The 16,871-nt window shown below is 35.2% G+C and overlaps 1 protein-coding gene across 1 annotated transcript in view; it reads left to right on the top strand.

The window, feature by feature from the left end:
* The window catches only part of SEMA3D (sema domain, immunoglobulin domain (Ig), short basic domain, secreted, (semaphorin) 3D), a 230,218-nt gene that overhangs the window by 180,744 nt on the left and 32,603 nt on the right, over positions 1–16,871 (top strand). Inside the window, exons 10-12 of the mRNA XM_010848142.1 lie at positions 2,204–2,318; positions 3,508–3,577; positions 6,330–6,474. Of these exons, the coding sequence (XP_010846444.1) occupies positions 2,204–2,318; positions 3,508–3,577; positions 6,330–6,474 (330 nt within the window). The remainder of the gene's footprint in view (positions 1–2,203; positions 2,319–3,507; positions 3,578–6,329; positions 6,475–16,871) is intronic.

Genomic DNA, 16,871 nt, shown 5'->3' with positions numbered 1-16,871 from the left:
CACATGAACTCAGCTACACACATTTCAAGGATAAGCTCACATTGAGGGAATGCCCTGGTGGTCCAGTGGTTAAGACTCCACACTTCCACTGCTGTGGGCCCAGGTTTGATCCCTGGTCAGGGACCTAAGATGCCACAAGTTTCACCATGAGGCGGATTCATTTCGATATTTGGCAAAACTAATACAATATTGTAAAGTTTAAAAATAAAATAAAATTTAAAAGAAAAGGGTAGGTTCACACTCACTTGGAGTTATTTAAAACTTTTAAGATTAAGACAATGTAAGCTGTGAGGTGTGACATTTTGTTCATTAAGTGCAAACTTGAGTTCATACTGCTTATTGATTTTGAATGTATTTAAAATTTTAAATTATTTTTAAGTAGTTTGTTATAAACCTAAAGAATTCAAGCAAATGATAATTACTCATCTATATGGAGCTATACTTGAACTACTTCTGCTGTTTAGCAGAGATGGATGTGAAACACCATTCACTCACTCTGGGTGTCACAGTAAACCCTTGGTGTTGGTTATAAAGACAGCTCTCGTCTCCAGTCTCAGGGACCTTGCTTGCCCTGTTAGCTCTGCCACAGATCCTTTAGCCTTCTGAGATTTGCTCTGGTCTATTAGGACATCATCTGAGAATCTAGATTTCCATATTACCCGTGTTAAAATCAAAGTGATCTCTTTCTCCTGCCCTCCCTTTCCTCTCCTCTTCTCCTTTTCTTTCTTCAAAAAAAGCAACTATTTATTGTGTATGACTTTGAATTCTCCTGGTTGGAGTTGTCATTTAGATGCTTTTCTCTAAATTAATTTTCAGAGATTATAGAACCACAGAGAAATTAGTTCTAGATATCCAGACCTGAAATTTGATAGTGAACTATTTATTAACTTCATAGTAACATAGCATGAAGGACAAATTTTTTTATATAATTTATCTTTACATGGAAATATAGTAATGGAAATCATGGCTTCATAATTTTTGAAAGTCAAAATTAAGTACTGAATGCATTTATACCATGAAAGTCTTATTTATTTATTATAAGCATAGCAGATTTAGTTGAGCCAAATAAAAAAATCATCTTAATTTTAGTGTTCACAGGGACATATTAAATTAAAAATAATAAAAATATCTTTTTATGGTGAATTATTGAACAGCATAACCCTGTTTATTCTCCCTAATTGATTTAAATGCCTACATCTTGCTAAATGTCTAAAGAATATATTTTTTCAATTTTTTACTGAGGTATAATTGGCATACTACATTAGTCACAGGTATATAACATAATGATTTCATATTTGTATATACTGTAAAAGGATCACCACAGTAAGTCTACTTAATGTCCATTTTCATATATAGTTGCAATGTTTTTCACTCTTAGCAACTTTCAAATATGAAATACAGTATAATTTATACTCACCATGCTGTATGGTATATCTGCACGTCTTATTTTATAACTGGAAGTTGGTACCTTTTGACCCCCTTCCCCATTTCACTCACCTACCACTAAAGAACATGGTTAATGAAATATTTCAGAATAAAATAGTGTGGAAAAACATCAATTAGTATTTAAAACAAGATTGCTTTTATATGTATGCTATTATGTGTATGTTATGTTGTCTTGCATTTAATTAGTAGAGTACTAAATTTGGAAAAAGCTATTCCAAAATATACCAAAGCATATTTCTAAAGGATGCAAATAATTCATCTAAATCATATGACTAATGTACAAATCAGTGCTAACATTTATTGAATACAAGTTGTCTGGCCTTTGCTAAGCACTTGACAAAATTTTTTCCATTTAATCATCAAAATAATGATATCTCAAGGCATTTATCATATTTTGTCAATGAGAAAACAGAGACTTGGAGAATTAAATTGCCTTTTGTAAGTCATAGAGAGAAAATTGGCAGAGATGGGAGTTGATTCCAAGCCTGTATTATTTACTGTTGGCTTGCATGCATCTGCTCATTCAGCAGAGCTATGGTGTTTACACTGTACATTAAACTGTGAAAAAAGCATTTAATGTTGAAGGACAAAACTGCCTTTTCCCTCCTTAGAAAATTCAAGGAGGAAAGCTCTTGAATTGCTTACAAAGAGAGTAAGCAATGACATCAATAAGACACTGCCTATAGTAACCACCAGTTTTAGTTGGTAATAAAATCATGTTAGTAAATCTGTATCTTATTTTTTTTTCTTTTTTCAGAATGATGTAGGAGGACAACGCAGCCTGATAAACAAATGGACCACTTTTCTCAAGGCCAGATTGATTTGCTCAATTCCTGGAAGTGATGGGGCAGATACTCATTTTGATGAGCTTCGTAAGTCACGTTTCTTTTCTCTTAAAAAAAAAAAAAAAAGGAGTCTTACTGCCTAATTAAGTAATTTAGCATATATTTTATTTTAGCCCCAAATACCTGATAATAAAGCCCAGGACAGCTTGCTGGAGTGGTACTTACTAAATTCCCACACACAAAAGAACGTGGGTGCACATCGTAATGAAGCAATTCCCTTCTTTGTAAGCGTCCTCAAAGTTATGATGGAAACTAAACTGTGGTCAGAAATGGACAATTACGAGCTCCGGGATGCCACAGTCGATCCATTCTTCATGCAGTCTTTTATCTGGAAGGAGCCGCCAGCTGTAGGTAGCAAGAATGTGGGCTCCTCGTTCTATAGATGCCCTCTGCTGGAAATGCCCTGCAGATTTGGAGAACTCTGTCCCTTCTGACTTTCCAGTAAAAAGGATATGCCAAGAAGCATTAGATTCTTCTCTTTCATTTCACCTCTCTACTCCTCTGAGTGTGATGCTAGAAGGAATTTGTCAGTTGTATATAAAGTTAGTATCATTAGCTTTTACCTTTTGAATTTTTTTTGTGGTTTTGTCATGCAATGTAAAAATGATATCATTGAATAATTTTTGTCAGTATTGCATTTAAAATATTGAAGTCTATGTTCAATATTCATGGATGATTTCTCATGCTGTATATAAGCATGCACACCTCTTAAATAATACTTTAAGGGATATTATTTACACTGCTTTAATATCAGTGTTGAACAAGTAATTACACAATACTGCACAAGAAATGCACTGCTCCAGCTGTTTTCATAGTTACCAAATAGATAATTGAATTACTAACAAGCTGGTGCAGTTACAAGAAAACACCTTGTTTTAACACTGGAGGGTAAAAATAACCCATTTTTACTTTCAATTCTCCATGAAGTCACATACAGCTAATAGGAAACAGACATGGAGCTTATCAAGTGAACCATCCCATTTACAGGTGATTGAAGTAAACACCTCGGAGGTTAAATGTTCAACACAGTGCCAGATAGCTAGTGAGAACTGGACCTTTCCCCTTAATTTCTTTTGTCATAAGGTAATGACTGTCACTGTTATCTTAATTTTACATACTATTTAGAGTCTCAGAAATATTGCATTATTAAGGAAAAAGCAAACGTGATATTGAGAAATACAAATTACAGTGAATCGTTATTTTTTCCCATTAATAGAAGACATTTACTTACTCCCCACGAGAGATGAAAGAAATCCTGTAGTGTATGGAGTCTTTACCACAACCAGGTAAGTTAAAAAAATGCTGTAATCTTTCCAGAGAATTGATATATGTATGTAAGAAAATAGTTCTGTGTTCTCTTTGCCCCTTTCTTTTGTATAAAAAAAATACACATTTTTTTTTCATTTTACTTTTTTATATAGTGTTTCCTAGATATCAATACATAAAATGTCTCTGTTCTCTTTACACCAGCAGAGCATCCCCTATACTGACCACCACAATTTATTTAATCAGTCCCCTGTATAGACATTTCCATTGTTTCCAGTCCTTTGCTAATATACATAATACTTCGGGGACTAACTTTGTACATATGCTATTCCCTGTAGGAGCGAGTAAATCTCTGTGAGCTAAATTTCTAGACTAAAATTACTGGATACGAGGGCACATGCATATATTAATCACAATATATTGGTCTAGCTGCATGACATAGAGGTAACACTAACAAAATACAAAATACTGTCCAGGCTCTAATCAGGAGATGACACTCTTGACTTTTAGAATGTCTTCACATGGACTTACTTGCACTTACCCTTTACAAAGATGGGAGAGTGGCTATTACTATCACCACATCATCACTGCTCGACTAAGTTAAACAAAGGAAGTTGGTATTACATGTGTTTGACTGAAGAAGAGTAAGTAATTGCTAGGACAAGAACTGAAGTTGTTTTCCTAACTTCTGCACTTGTATTATCTTCCTTCTGCTTAATGCTGTCCTGTATTGTCATTGAGGCTCTGTGACTTCCTTAAAAGTTCTCCTAGCAGCCATGAAGCATTCTCAAAGAATATTTGGACCTCACTTGATCTTATTTAATGATAATTTTATTTAACTCAGTAACTTAGTAACTTACATTTGACTCCATTCCAAATGCACTTTTATTCTTGTTACTTATTACTGCCTATATTACATTCTTTGAAATACTTTTCACTTTTCCCATTGTGCTGCTATCAATCATTATGAATGTATATTGATTGCAGTATTGGAGGATTAATCAGTGTTGGCATTAGCATTGGACAAGTGGTCTTCCTGCCTCCTTTTGAATAAATAATATTCATTTATTATTTTATATTATATAAATTAAATTATATTATAATATAAAATATTATAAAACAATATTTTATATAATATAGTATATATTATATAATATTTTGTGGGCAACATACATTTTCTGAGAATTTACTGTCATTTAGTTCACAATACCTTAAGTAGAAACTGAAATGGACTTTTGGTTCAAAATATATCAGAAAACAAAATACTATTTAGTTAATTATAAAATATAGGGTGGAAATATTTAAATACAAGAATAGAGAGGATATGCTCAGAAGCTGCTATTTTGAACCCCATTTTTCTGCTATTATAATAATTTATATCTTAACTAAAAAGGTGCAGGAAGAGCACGTGCCTGTAGTTATTCAAGTATTTGAGCCCTGGTTCTCTTGACATCTTTTCATTCACAGAACTTTCTTTGAAGTCACTGTGCATTTCACACACAAGGCATAGACATGTGCCAGGAAAATACAGCCCCAAGATAGTTCTCTTTTTCTACTATCAAGTTTTGGCCCACCCAGAGTGTGAAGTTACAAGTCAGCTCTTTGTTCTTGGTGTACTTGATTATTTTATTTTTAATGCTGCCCTGGCAAGTGAGGTAATGTCGGGATGCAAGTCATATCCTTGGTCCAATGACAAGATGTAATTAATCTGCAATAACACCAATACCATTAAGCATAATTCCTTTAAAGTATCAAAGACAGATCATGTGATCTTTATGGGGGTCATCATTTCCCTTCGTAGCAGCTAGTTTTCTCCCAGCTGCCTGTTCACCATCAGATCCCAAGGCTTCCCATTAATGTCCTTCCAAGAATTATTAATGATTGAGTTACTCATGTCAGAGAATCCTAAGCTCATTTGTGTAGTGCCAAGCTGAGCCTCTTAGAGTGTAAATGGTGATCTTATTTTTAAGAACACAAATCACTGTAAGTTTTAGATTCAGAGAAATGTCTTTTAATTTCTAGAAATAAAACAAAAATGAAATGTCTGCCAGTGCTAACAATTTTCATCATCAGTTTGAGACAATGTGTTGAATTCCCATGGAGCTTTTCTGCTCCTGAATTGGATGTCCCCTTCCTGTGTAATCGTGTCCCTTTCCGGTGTAATCATGATGAATTTTAAGCATCAGATAAATTACATAAACTCAGAAATCCAAAAAGGGATTAAAGATATTATTTCAGTGTTTTTTAATTAATAAAAATTATCTGACAAAATTATTAATAGCCAGTATTTATGGACATTCATTTTAAGAAAGCAGATAAACAAGGTATTTCCATACCTAAATATTCCTTTTTATAAAAGTAGGTAATGTAACTCTTAATTTTGTAAGTTTCTTAGAAAGCATTATGTTATAATAACTTCAAATAAAATTCAAGAGTATGTGAATAAATGATACTGTTTCTTGCATAATCCTGTCTATCCCCCAGTTTTTCTAGGTGATTCCTATTTGTCCATCAGATATCAATATAGACACTGTCCACTCCCGGAAAACTTACTAGAGACCCTTGTACTGGGTACCCATCTGCGTGTATAGTTTACTATAATTACTATAGTTAAACTATTGTTTACTATAATTACCTGTAATGTAACTGTTATCAAACCTTTTTCAGGATTATTTGGCTCTAAGCTCCTTTAAGACATAGGCCCATTTTGTCTGCAGCACCTGTCGGATAGAATGGACCAGCGAATGACTGGATCCTGTTGCTTTCTTTCAGCTCCATCTTCAAAGGCTCTGCCGTGTGTATGTATAGCATGGCTGACATCAGAGCAGTTTTTAATGGTCCCTACGCTCATAAGGAAAGTGCAGACCATTGCTGGGTGCAGTATGATGGAAGGATTCCTTATCCCCGACCTGGCACAGTATGTATTCAACTTAATAATCAAAATATTATTTTAGGTCCATGTTCTCTTCCTAATTCTAATAAACTATGTTATTCACCACAGCAAAATGCACTGTGGTTTTAAAATAATTATTTACAGTGATGTGTTAAAATGTCTGACCTTTACTGGAACTTAACATTTTTCTTTTGAGTAAGAATTATAAGTACTACAGCAAATAATGGGCTGTATGGTAAGGAGCAAACTACTCTGGGAATATAGTATTTATCCTCAAAGTGTCAATAGAATTGTCAAAATGATTTAATATCTAGAATAACAAATATTCCAAGTTAGAAGGAAATGCCAAATAAGTATTTATTCCTCACATACAACTCTGCATGTAGCTAGAGTCTTCTAGTCCCTATTTCTATTTTAAAAAGACTATACATCACTTATAATTGTTCATTTAACTTATATCTTCTCTTATTCTGCATTCATTTTTATTATGTTGCACCTTGGAATTTATTTTAGATGTGGAAAATACCTAGGAAACACTGAGTCCAAAATTCTATTCAAACAGCATAAATCATGTTCGGAACAGAGGTGAAAAAAGTACGAAATGTGATTTAGAGTTTATGCATCTGTTTAAAAAAAAAAACCTTTGTAGTTTAAAATCTGTATGTACATGATAAATGGAAGGCTTTTGTTTTGTTGATGTGATTAAAAGAGTATGTTACTATTTTAGGATTGGTTAATTGACCTAATAGAAAGGGAAAATGCCTTTTAAAAAAGATTAATTCGTAATAAATATTTCTATGAAGAGCACTAAAATAATCATCAAAATCTCAGAAAAGTTACTGATTTAACCCATCTAATTCTAATGACTTTTATCTTTTCACATGTTTGTTCTTAAAGAGGAAACATCTGGTAGCCAGGCTTTCTGAGTTCTCTTTTCATCTTCCTGTTATATAACCTAATTAAATTGGGGAAACATAGTTTACTACCATGTCTATTTTCCCTTTCAAAATTCCTCAACATAAATTTATTTCATGGATGTTTTCTGGACTGATAAGGAGTAATCACAACTTTGGAAATGAAGTTCTGCATGTAACATTATGGTTTTCAGTGTTCACTTTTTAATTTTCTTTGAACATCATAGCTGTACTTGCTTGTTCTGTTTTTTTGTGGTTTTTTTAGACAGAAACATAGGGTGTAGGTACTCTTAGGGTGTGCAGGTACTCTTCTAAAGGCTTTACAAGTCTTAATATCATCTTTATGATGACTTTGTGAAGCAAGTTCTGTTGTTATTAATGTCATTTTACAGACAAGCTATATCAGACACAGATAGGTGCAGTAACTCACCCAAGGTCACGGAGTTTGTGAGTGGTGCAGCTGAGTTTTAAACTCAGATAAACCTATCGGCAGAATCCAAGCTCTTAGTCCTTGTACTCTGACACTATATTAAAAACTTGTTATGTTAAATTATATCTATTTTCCTCTTGCATGGGAGATCTTTTACTGGATATACATGCTATATATATGTATACATAGATATAGGGCTTCCCAGGTGGCCCAGTGGTAAAGAATCCACGTGCCAGTGTAGGAGACGAGACATGGAGACACAAAGAGTCGGACACGACTGAGTGACTACACACACACACATATATAAAGCCCTATATGTATAGGGCTTCCTTTGTGGATCAGATGGTAAAGAATCCACCTGCAATGCAGGAGATCTGGGTTCGATCCCTGGGTGGGGAAGAACCCCTGGAGGAGGGAATGGCAATTCAGTCCAATATTCTTGTTTGAGAAATCCCATAGACAGAGGAGCCTGATGGGCTACAGTCCATGACGTTTGAGGGTTTTTTTTTTTTTTTTTTTACTTTGAGGAGGATAGTTAAACTAAATTTCCTCTAGCTGAGAAAATCTTATGACATATGCTCATGGTCTCATAGTTTGTGAAGTGAGACTAGGATTAAATATAGATTCACATAACTCTAAATCAAATATCATTAACCTCCATGCCATTCTGCCTTCAAAGTGATAAAATCAAACAGCCAAACAGAACCTTACATTGTTTCTCCAGGGATCAATCTGTTCTCTACAAAAATAATGAAGTGTTGAAGCCTCATTGCACTTGTCATTTCTTTTATTGTAATTCAGGGAATATGACTTACTTTAATCAAAAGCATGCCTGAATAATTTGCTTTCTAGAAAATGTCAGGAAAGTGGCTTACTAAAAGCCACTTTTCACTTAAGTTAAAAATTTTAAATAGATTATTTTTAAAACTACCTTTGCAACTTCTATTTTCTCAACCATGTTGCTATTAAGAATTCTAAGATGTTCTCTCAACAGTGCCTTGTGTTGACATTATCACTCCAGTAAATACACATGGGAACTTTCTGTGTGCCATAGCTACTTATTTTTCTTAGTTTAACAGACTTTTGTACTTCCTGTGATAAAAAGTCAAACCTAAACTCCTAGCCTTATGGTGATATCACTGCTCTACAATGTTAATGAGCCTGGCAACTCAAGAATGCACAAGATTCACTAATGGAATTCCTTCACTTCAAGTGATTCTTCTGCCCTCTGGTGTCCAAACAAAATCTCTGAACAAATTATATTTTGTTCAAATGGGCCTTTTCAACCATTATTGAACTGCTGGTCTTGGTAATAAGTTCAAAGTGAAATACAGTATGAAAGAATCCACCAAACAGTGAGTGATAATAGGTCAGATATAGAAATCAGTGTGAGATCAGGCCAAAAAATAGCAGAATCTGGGAAAGATTTGTAATAGTAGGAGATTTTCTTTCTTACATTTATTATTAAAATTTTACTCTGTAGTTTTATTCTGTGTTGATGAGTTTTTATGTGTTTTTTTTGCATGTGTGTGTGCTCGGTTGCTCAGCTGAGTCCGACTCTTTGCGTCCCATGGACTGTAACCTGCCTAACTTCTCTGTCCGTGGAATTTTCCAGGCAAGAATACTGAAGTGGAGTGTGATTTCCTGCCCCAGGGGATCTTTCCGACCCTGGGGTGGAACTTGCGTCTCTAATGTCTCCTGCACTAGTGCCACCTGGGGAGCCCCAGTGATCTATGCATAAATGTTAACTATTAATATGTGTTTATTTCGATGTGAGCTTCAGTTTTAAAAACAGTCTCTTATCAAAAAGGTGAGAAGAAAGGATTTTTGAAAACAATTTACTTTAGTCAGAAACTTCTTACCAGATTTCTAAGTGTACAATACTGTATTGTTATCTACAGGCTGTAATATCATAGAGCACCTCTCTAGATTTTACCCTGTGTAACTGAAATTGTATACCCACTAATTGTGACTTACCATTCTTCACTTCCCCAAACCCCTGGAAACCATTGTTCTATTCTGTGCTTCTATGCTTTTGACTATGTTATATATATGGGGCTTCCCCAGTGGCTCAGTGGTAAAGAATCTGCCTGCAATGCAGGAGCTGCAGGAGATGTGGGTTCAATCCCTGGGTCAGGAAGATCCCCTACAGGAGAGCATGACAACCACTCCAGTATTCTTGCCCGGAGAATCCCATGGACAGAGGAGCCTGGTGGGCTACAGTCCATAGGGTTGCAAAGAGTCGGACACAACTGAAGCGCGTTAGCACGCATGAACATGTTATATATATATATCAGTTCAGTTCAGTTCACTCAGTCGTGTCCAACTCTTTGCGACCCCATGAATCGCAGCACGCCAGGCCTCCCTGTCCATCACCAACTCCCGGAGTTCACTCAGACTCACATCCATCGAGTCAGTGATGCCATCCAGCCATCTCATCCTCTGTCGTCCCCTTCTCCTCCTGCCCCCAATCCCTCCCAGCATCAGGATCTTTTCCAGTGAGTCAACTCTTCGCATGAGGTGGCCAAAGTATTGGAGTTTCAGCTTCAGCATCAGTCCTTCCAAAGAAATCCCAGGATATATATGTATATGTATATGTATGTGTGTGTGTGTGTATATATATATATATATATATATGGAATTAAGCAATTTTTGTCCTTTATGACTGACTTATTTCACTTAGTGTAATGTTCTCCAGGTTTATTTACAAGTGGTAGGGTTTCCTTCTCTTTAACACTGAATCATATTCTACCCTATATATGTACCACTTTATAAAATCCGTTCATCAGTTAATGAATATTAGGTTGTTTTCACATAAGATCTGAAGGGTTGTCAAAAAATTAAAAACTAAAATTAACACACGATCCAGCAACCCCACTTTGGATATTTATCCAAAAGAATTAAAATTGGAATCTTAAAGAGAGATTAGCACTCCCATGTTCATTTGCAGCATTATTCACAATAACCAAAATGTACAAAGTTTTTGAACTTAAAACATGTAAAGACTGTATGTTTCACTACTTTTGAACCATTCTCCCATAGTTTTTAAACAATTTCTAAACCTCTAATTTTGTAAAAATAACAATTCATTTTAAAATTACATTTTCTCCCAAATAGTTACCATTTTTATTGTTAAATGTTTCAGCTTTAATTTTAAAGATCAAACTTACATGTGAATTTCCCAACTAAGACTTCATTTTTTGGTAAGGAGCAATAAGATGTAATTATCCATATTGCCTTTTAATTTTATAACTTATTTTTATTATAGGTATATTGGAATTTGAATGAGAAATTCATTAAAATTTCCATGAATAGTTTACACATCAGCAAAACCCATTGTTCTTTCTTTGTGTATAAATATTAGAAAGAGGTGATGCAAATGTTGACTCTGAAAATATATGAATTCCTTGTTTCAAGGAGATATTGTTATCATATCGTAGGATAATAATACATAATGACAATAATTCAGTTTTTAGAGCAGACAGGATATATGCATTGGTGCTTCACTTATTATTAAAATGCTTGCTGAGAAATTCCAACTTTTACATTGGTCCATGTCCTCAACAGCAGGGGTTTGAAATAAAACATGGAATTCATGAGTTCCAAAACTCACCCTATTTTCTCTTCCTGATCTACCTAAAATATTTGGCCTGAGCAATGACATATTTCTGCAAAACATTGTTTTTATAGAGCTGATGATTCTTAGAATTGTATTTCTTCACGAATTTCCTAAATTAGATGTCTTCATGAATCTCCTAAATTAGATCTGAGTGTGACTTAGACTGGCCCCATTAAGTAAGGATTTTCTGATTATCTGCAGAGAAAAAAAGGTTTTAAGATTGATTCAAAGATAAGGATACAAAAAGAAAAATACTTCAAAAAAGTATCCTAAACTTCCTTTCTGTATTAGACATTGAGTGCATGTGTGCTTAGCTGCTCAATCATGTCCATGTCTGACTCTTTGTGACCCTTTGGACTGTAGCCTGCCAGGCTCCTCTATCCATTGGATTTCCCAGGCAAGAATACAGCAGTGGGTTGCCATTTCCTTCTCCTGGGGATCTTCCCCATCCAGGGATTGAACTTGAATCTTCTGTGTTTCCCGACTCTCCTCCATTGCAGGCTGATTTTTTACTACTTGAACTACCAGGAAAACCATAGACTTTGAATCTTACCAAATGAGATGAAGAAAGTAATGGAAGAATCCCCTCACAGTGTTGCCCTATCTTTTCATTTATGCATCTGATAAATGTCTAAAACTTGGTTTCCATTTCCTTTGTTTTAAGTTTTCCTAAGTATTTGGAAATCTTTGGGGAAATTAATTTTGTGTGTCACTACCTCATAGATGCCTCTCTATCATGTTAAATTCACAGTTTCATTTTTTTCCCCAATATTTGTTCACAGTATGGTTTTCCACTTACTGGATAACAAACTGTTACTTTATTACCACTTCTAAATTACCAAGAATATCTTTAATTCTAATCCTTCTAGGTTTTTGATTCTGGAAGGGAAAAGCAGGAGGAGGACTAGAACCTGGGCCTCCTGACTCCTGGTTCCTTAATCTGATACACTGAGGCGAGCATATGACAAAACATCTCTCTCTTTTTCCTTTAACTGTATATAGGACATGTTTCTCTGACAGGGTCAGATTCTAACAAGTCAATCTTTTCAACTGGCTTTCAGCCTTCTTTTCCAAAGGGACAGCATTAGCTTTTAAAATAAGATTCTCCAAATCCCAAACTATTGACTGTGTTCAATCAAGTTTTCATTTTTCTGGTATAGAAATCTCTCTAAAAGACAACCTTCAAAAACAAGAGATTTACCTGTCTCTACCTCTGGCTCTTCTAACTCTTAAATTGAATATAGCATCTTTCTTGCTCAAATATGTTATAAACTAACTCTCAGAGGAATAAAGGGGCTAGGATGGCACCTATTAAATTTGCATGTTTTACTTTACAAATAAAAATCAGACTGCTTTACACATTTAGCTTATTTTTCCCATTTTGCAAAAAATGAAAGCCGGGTTCAGTTGTTCCCCATGCCATGTCTTCCCTTGCATGGGGTCATCCCTCTGGTTTGTTTAAAAGGAAATTGCAACCTGCAGAGGAAAGCTCTAAGCAGCAGGGGGATAAAACTTGTAACAGCTGTCTGGGGCCTACCAGGAGGCCAAGTTCTCTCATTGGATAAAACCCATTTTTCTCCTCTTATCCATTGCTTCCCACTGCACGATTGAAGGCCCTCTACAAACATGCAGATGTGCCAAGCATAACATGATCACACCTAGTCCAGGTGGCAGCCTGCCAGAGAAGATAGATAGGCGTGGAACCAGGGTTCACTGATGCTGGGTTTACCCTTTCATCTCAGAGCTGCCTACCAGGTCCTTTTCTCCTCTGTGCTTGTGCTGGTATTGTTTCCAGCAAGATACAGACATTTGAGAGTTTTGAGACTAGCTCTCTGTGTATTTTTTACCCTTCAAATTTTAAACTTAGAGTTTTTCTAAACAGTAGGTGGAGACACAGATTAAGTTCCTTGATTTATTTCTTACAATCACAGGAGCTAAAGTGATGGAGGTCAGGCAAACGTTAGAAAGCTGGGGGCAGAAATAAATTGCCCTCTACAGTATATTCGGATGGACTGAGTCAACAGGTAGAACTTGAAGTACATATGTACAGAGAAAACTTGGCTAGATTGTGAATACCTGGGATGTATGGTTGCAAATGGAAAATCTTGTGGAAGGAAAATAATTGAAGATGGTTATTTAGATGGAGCATTTCCCCACACATTATCTTTCTCCTTTATGGAATTCTTCCCTAGTTTCTATTTACCTGCATAAGATGCTTGGCATCTCAAGTTATTTTTAGATCTCTGTGTGATGCAGGTATATGATATCAAAGGGGGAAATTCCCCTGGTTTTTAACATACTAAAATAACAATATTTGGTTCAAACTGTACTGTCTTAAACCTCAGGGAGTATCTCTACCAAATCACTTTCATTTGTGAAAGCAGAGTGGAGATGCAGACCAGAGAGATCACACACAGCAACCTAGAGGATAAAGATCTTATCCAAACACTGGCTGCATGCCATGAGGAAAAGCTGCCATATGAAAAAAATACATTTTCAAAGATCATTTTATAATAGGCAATAGAAACCAGATTTCCTTTCTTTTTATATTTTCTTAGATTTTAATATAGTTAAACCTTTTTGTCAGAAGGTGAGCAAGGAGGAAAATTTATACTTGTTTTTTGATAAATGGTCATAGCTTCATTTGCCTATACTTTCTCACATTAAAATTTCTTATAATTTGAATATTTGATGTAAAATCTGGCTTGAATGGTACAACATATCTTTTGAAATATTGGCTACTCTGTGATTGTAGCTACACAGTCAAAAGAGCTGATTTTCTTAAGTTAGAGAGCTGTTTCAAAGATGTAATGCAGGCAGAAATCTTGCATTTGCTTTGATTTTAATGATAGACCCGCCAGATAGCACCATAGGAGTTTTAAGCTATAAGCCCACTATGAATGGCCTTTGACTGAAACATGCAGCCTGTAATTGGGCAAGAGCTTTGTATCATTTGAGCTCCATATCCACTTTGAGTTACAGCTTAATCTGCTTAATACAGGATTTCTTCCATTATCTAGTTGACAGATTTCACTTGGCTAAGAGCAAAGTTCTAGAAACAGTGACTAAAGATACAGATATAGGTTCAGACCACCAACCAGCTAAGAATATGCTCAGTAAGTACCAAATGGCTAACATGCTAGGACATTTCTAACCTCTTTAGTGCAGATCCGGGACAAGACAATAAAACTGATCAAGAGAAGATCAGTTTCTTTTCACATGCAAGATTTTTATGACAGATAAATATATTCTTAAGTTATTTATGGAAAATCACTAACAGATTTTTTTTTAATTACAACTTCTTTGATATTTCTTATAATTTGGTGAGCTATTACAATTTTATTGCTGTAAATTTAAGGTCAGGGTCATTTATTGTGACTAACTCTAGTATGTTTAGTTCCATAGAATGACCCTGGTGAATGCTTTCACTGAGAAGTACAAATTCAGCCTTGACAAGATTTTAATTAGTGTAGTGATAGTGAAGTCGCTCAGTCGTGTCCGACTCTTTGCGACCCCATGGACTGTAGCCTACCAGGCTCCTCTATCCATGGGATTCTCCAGGCAAGAATACTGGAGTGGGTTACCATTTCCTTCTCCAGGGGATCTTCCCAACCGAGGGATCGAACTCTGGTCTTCCGCATTGGAGGCAGACGCTTTAACCTCTGAGCCACCAGGGAAGTACTGGATATAAACAACTCAGTTCAGTGCAGATTATGATTCCAACTTGTTGAAGAGCTAAAATATGGAGAAAGCAAGACTCTCTTATAAACTTTCCTAATACTGCTCATTTTCTTTTCGATGCTTTCCCCATATAGCTAAATTTTTTCATTCCCAAAAGAAATGTATTAGCCAATTAAGAATTCAAGTGTAACAACAGCATTATTCTGAGATAAATTCCTAAACTATAATAAAATAAAGTATATTTAGTTTGTGGGAGGGGAGATATTTGATGAAAAAAGTCAAATATGAAGCAATTCCCTTTTCATAATTTTGGATAGAGGCACATCAAATTCATTTAATTTGTAGCAGTGTAAAATTTTTACTTTTACCACCAGGGGGCAGTGTATACTAACTATTGAATTAGTGGATGCCAAAAGGTACACTTGAAGAGATGGTAGACAAGTGAAAATTCCCTGAGGGTTTCTCCACAGATCGTTTAGGGGAAGAGCTGTTGAACTGCTGAATTGTTCACAGTAAATTTTCACACCAGTTATGAAAAGCTAAATGATTATAATGTCAAACTATTAAAGCTGTTTTACAAGTAATTTTATGACATGTTGATTAGTTCCATTTTATTTTTTAACAATCATGGTTTTAATTTAAAACTGAAATTAAACATTAATTAAAGGAAGTTGAAAATAATGGTGTTTGTAAATAACTTTCTTTCAACTCAAATTTCATGTACCTTTGTAAAAAATAGAGCTCATTTTGGAAACTTTAGAAAATACAGATAAATGGATACAATTTAGATGTTTCTTTTGAACTTTAATAAGCAGGATACTTTGTTTTGTAAGGATCTCTTTGATGACCATTAGCCATTCCATCTGCCAACAAGTTAAGACAGTTGTCTTTTGAGATCTGAATTCAAGAAGAGAACTGTAAAAGGCAATAGAAATATCTATCACGGGGGTTTTATAGTCAGTTTTCTGAAGTTATACTTCTTGGAAGAAAAGATATGGATGGGAATTACCAATTTTCACCTATGCTAACACAACTAAAAAAGACTATTTCAAAAACTGGAGCCCAAATGGACATGGATAAAAGATTTAAAATGTGTGCACTATTAATGTTTCATTGAGGTATAATTGACATATAGTATATTAGTTTCATGTGTATAACATAATTTGATATTTGTATACACTGAAAGAAATGGTATGGACCTAACAGAAGCAGAAGATAATAAGAAGAGGTGACAAGAATACACAGAACTGTACAAAAAAGATCTTCACGACCCAGATAATCACGATGGTGTGATCACTCACACTCACCTAGAGCCAGATACCCTCGAATGTGAAGTCAAGTGGGCCTTGGGAAGCATCTCGACGAACTAGTGGAGCTAATGGAGGTGATGGAATTCCAGTTGAGCTATTTCAAATCCTGAAAGATGATGCTGTGAATGTGCTGCACTCAATATGTCAGCAAGTTGAGAAAACTCAACAGTGGCCACAGGACTGGAAAAGGTCAGTTTTCATTCCAATCCCAAAGAAAGGCAATGCCAAAGAATGCTCAGACTACTGCACAATTGCACTCATCTCACACACTAGTAAAGTAATGCTCAAAATTCTCCAAGCCAGGCTTCAGCAATACGTGAATCATGAACTTCCAGATGTTCAAGCCGGTTTTAGAAAAGGCAGAGGAACCAGAGATCAAATTACCAACATCTGCTGGATCATGGGAAAAGGAAGAGAGTTCAAGAAAAACATCTATTTCTGATTTATTGACTATGCCAAAGCCTGTC

The sequence above is a fragment of the Bison bison genome, unplaced genomic scaffold (assembly GCF_000754665.1).
Source record: "Bison bison bison isolate TAMUID 2011002044 unplaced genomic scaffold, Bison_UMD1.0 scf7180017864260, whole genome shotgun sequence".
NCBI lineage: Eukaryota > Metazoa > Chordata > Mammalia > Artiodactyla > Bovidae > Bison > Bison bison.
This window is presented reverse-complemented; position numbering and strand designations above follow the sequence as displayed.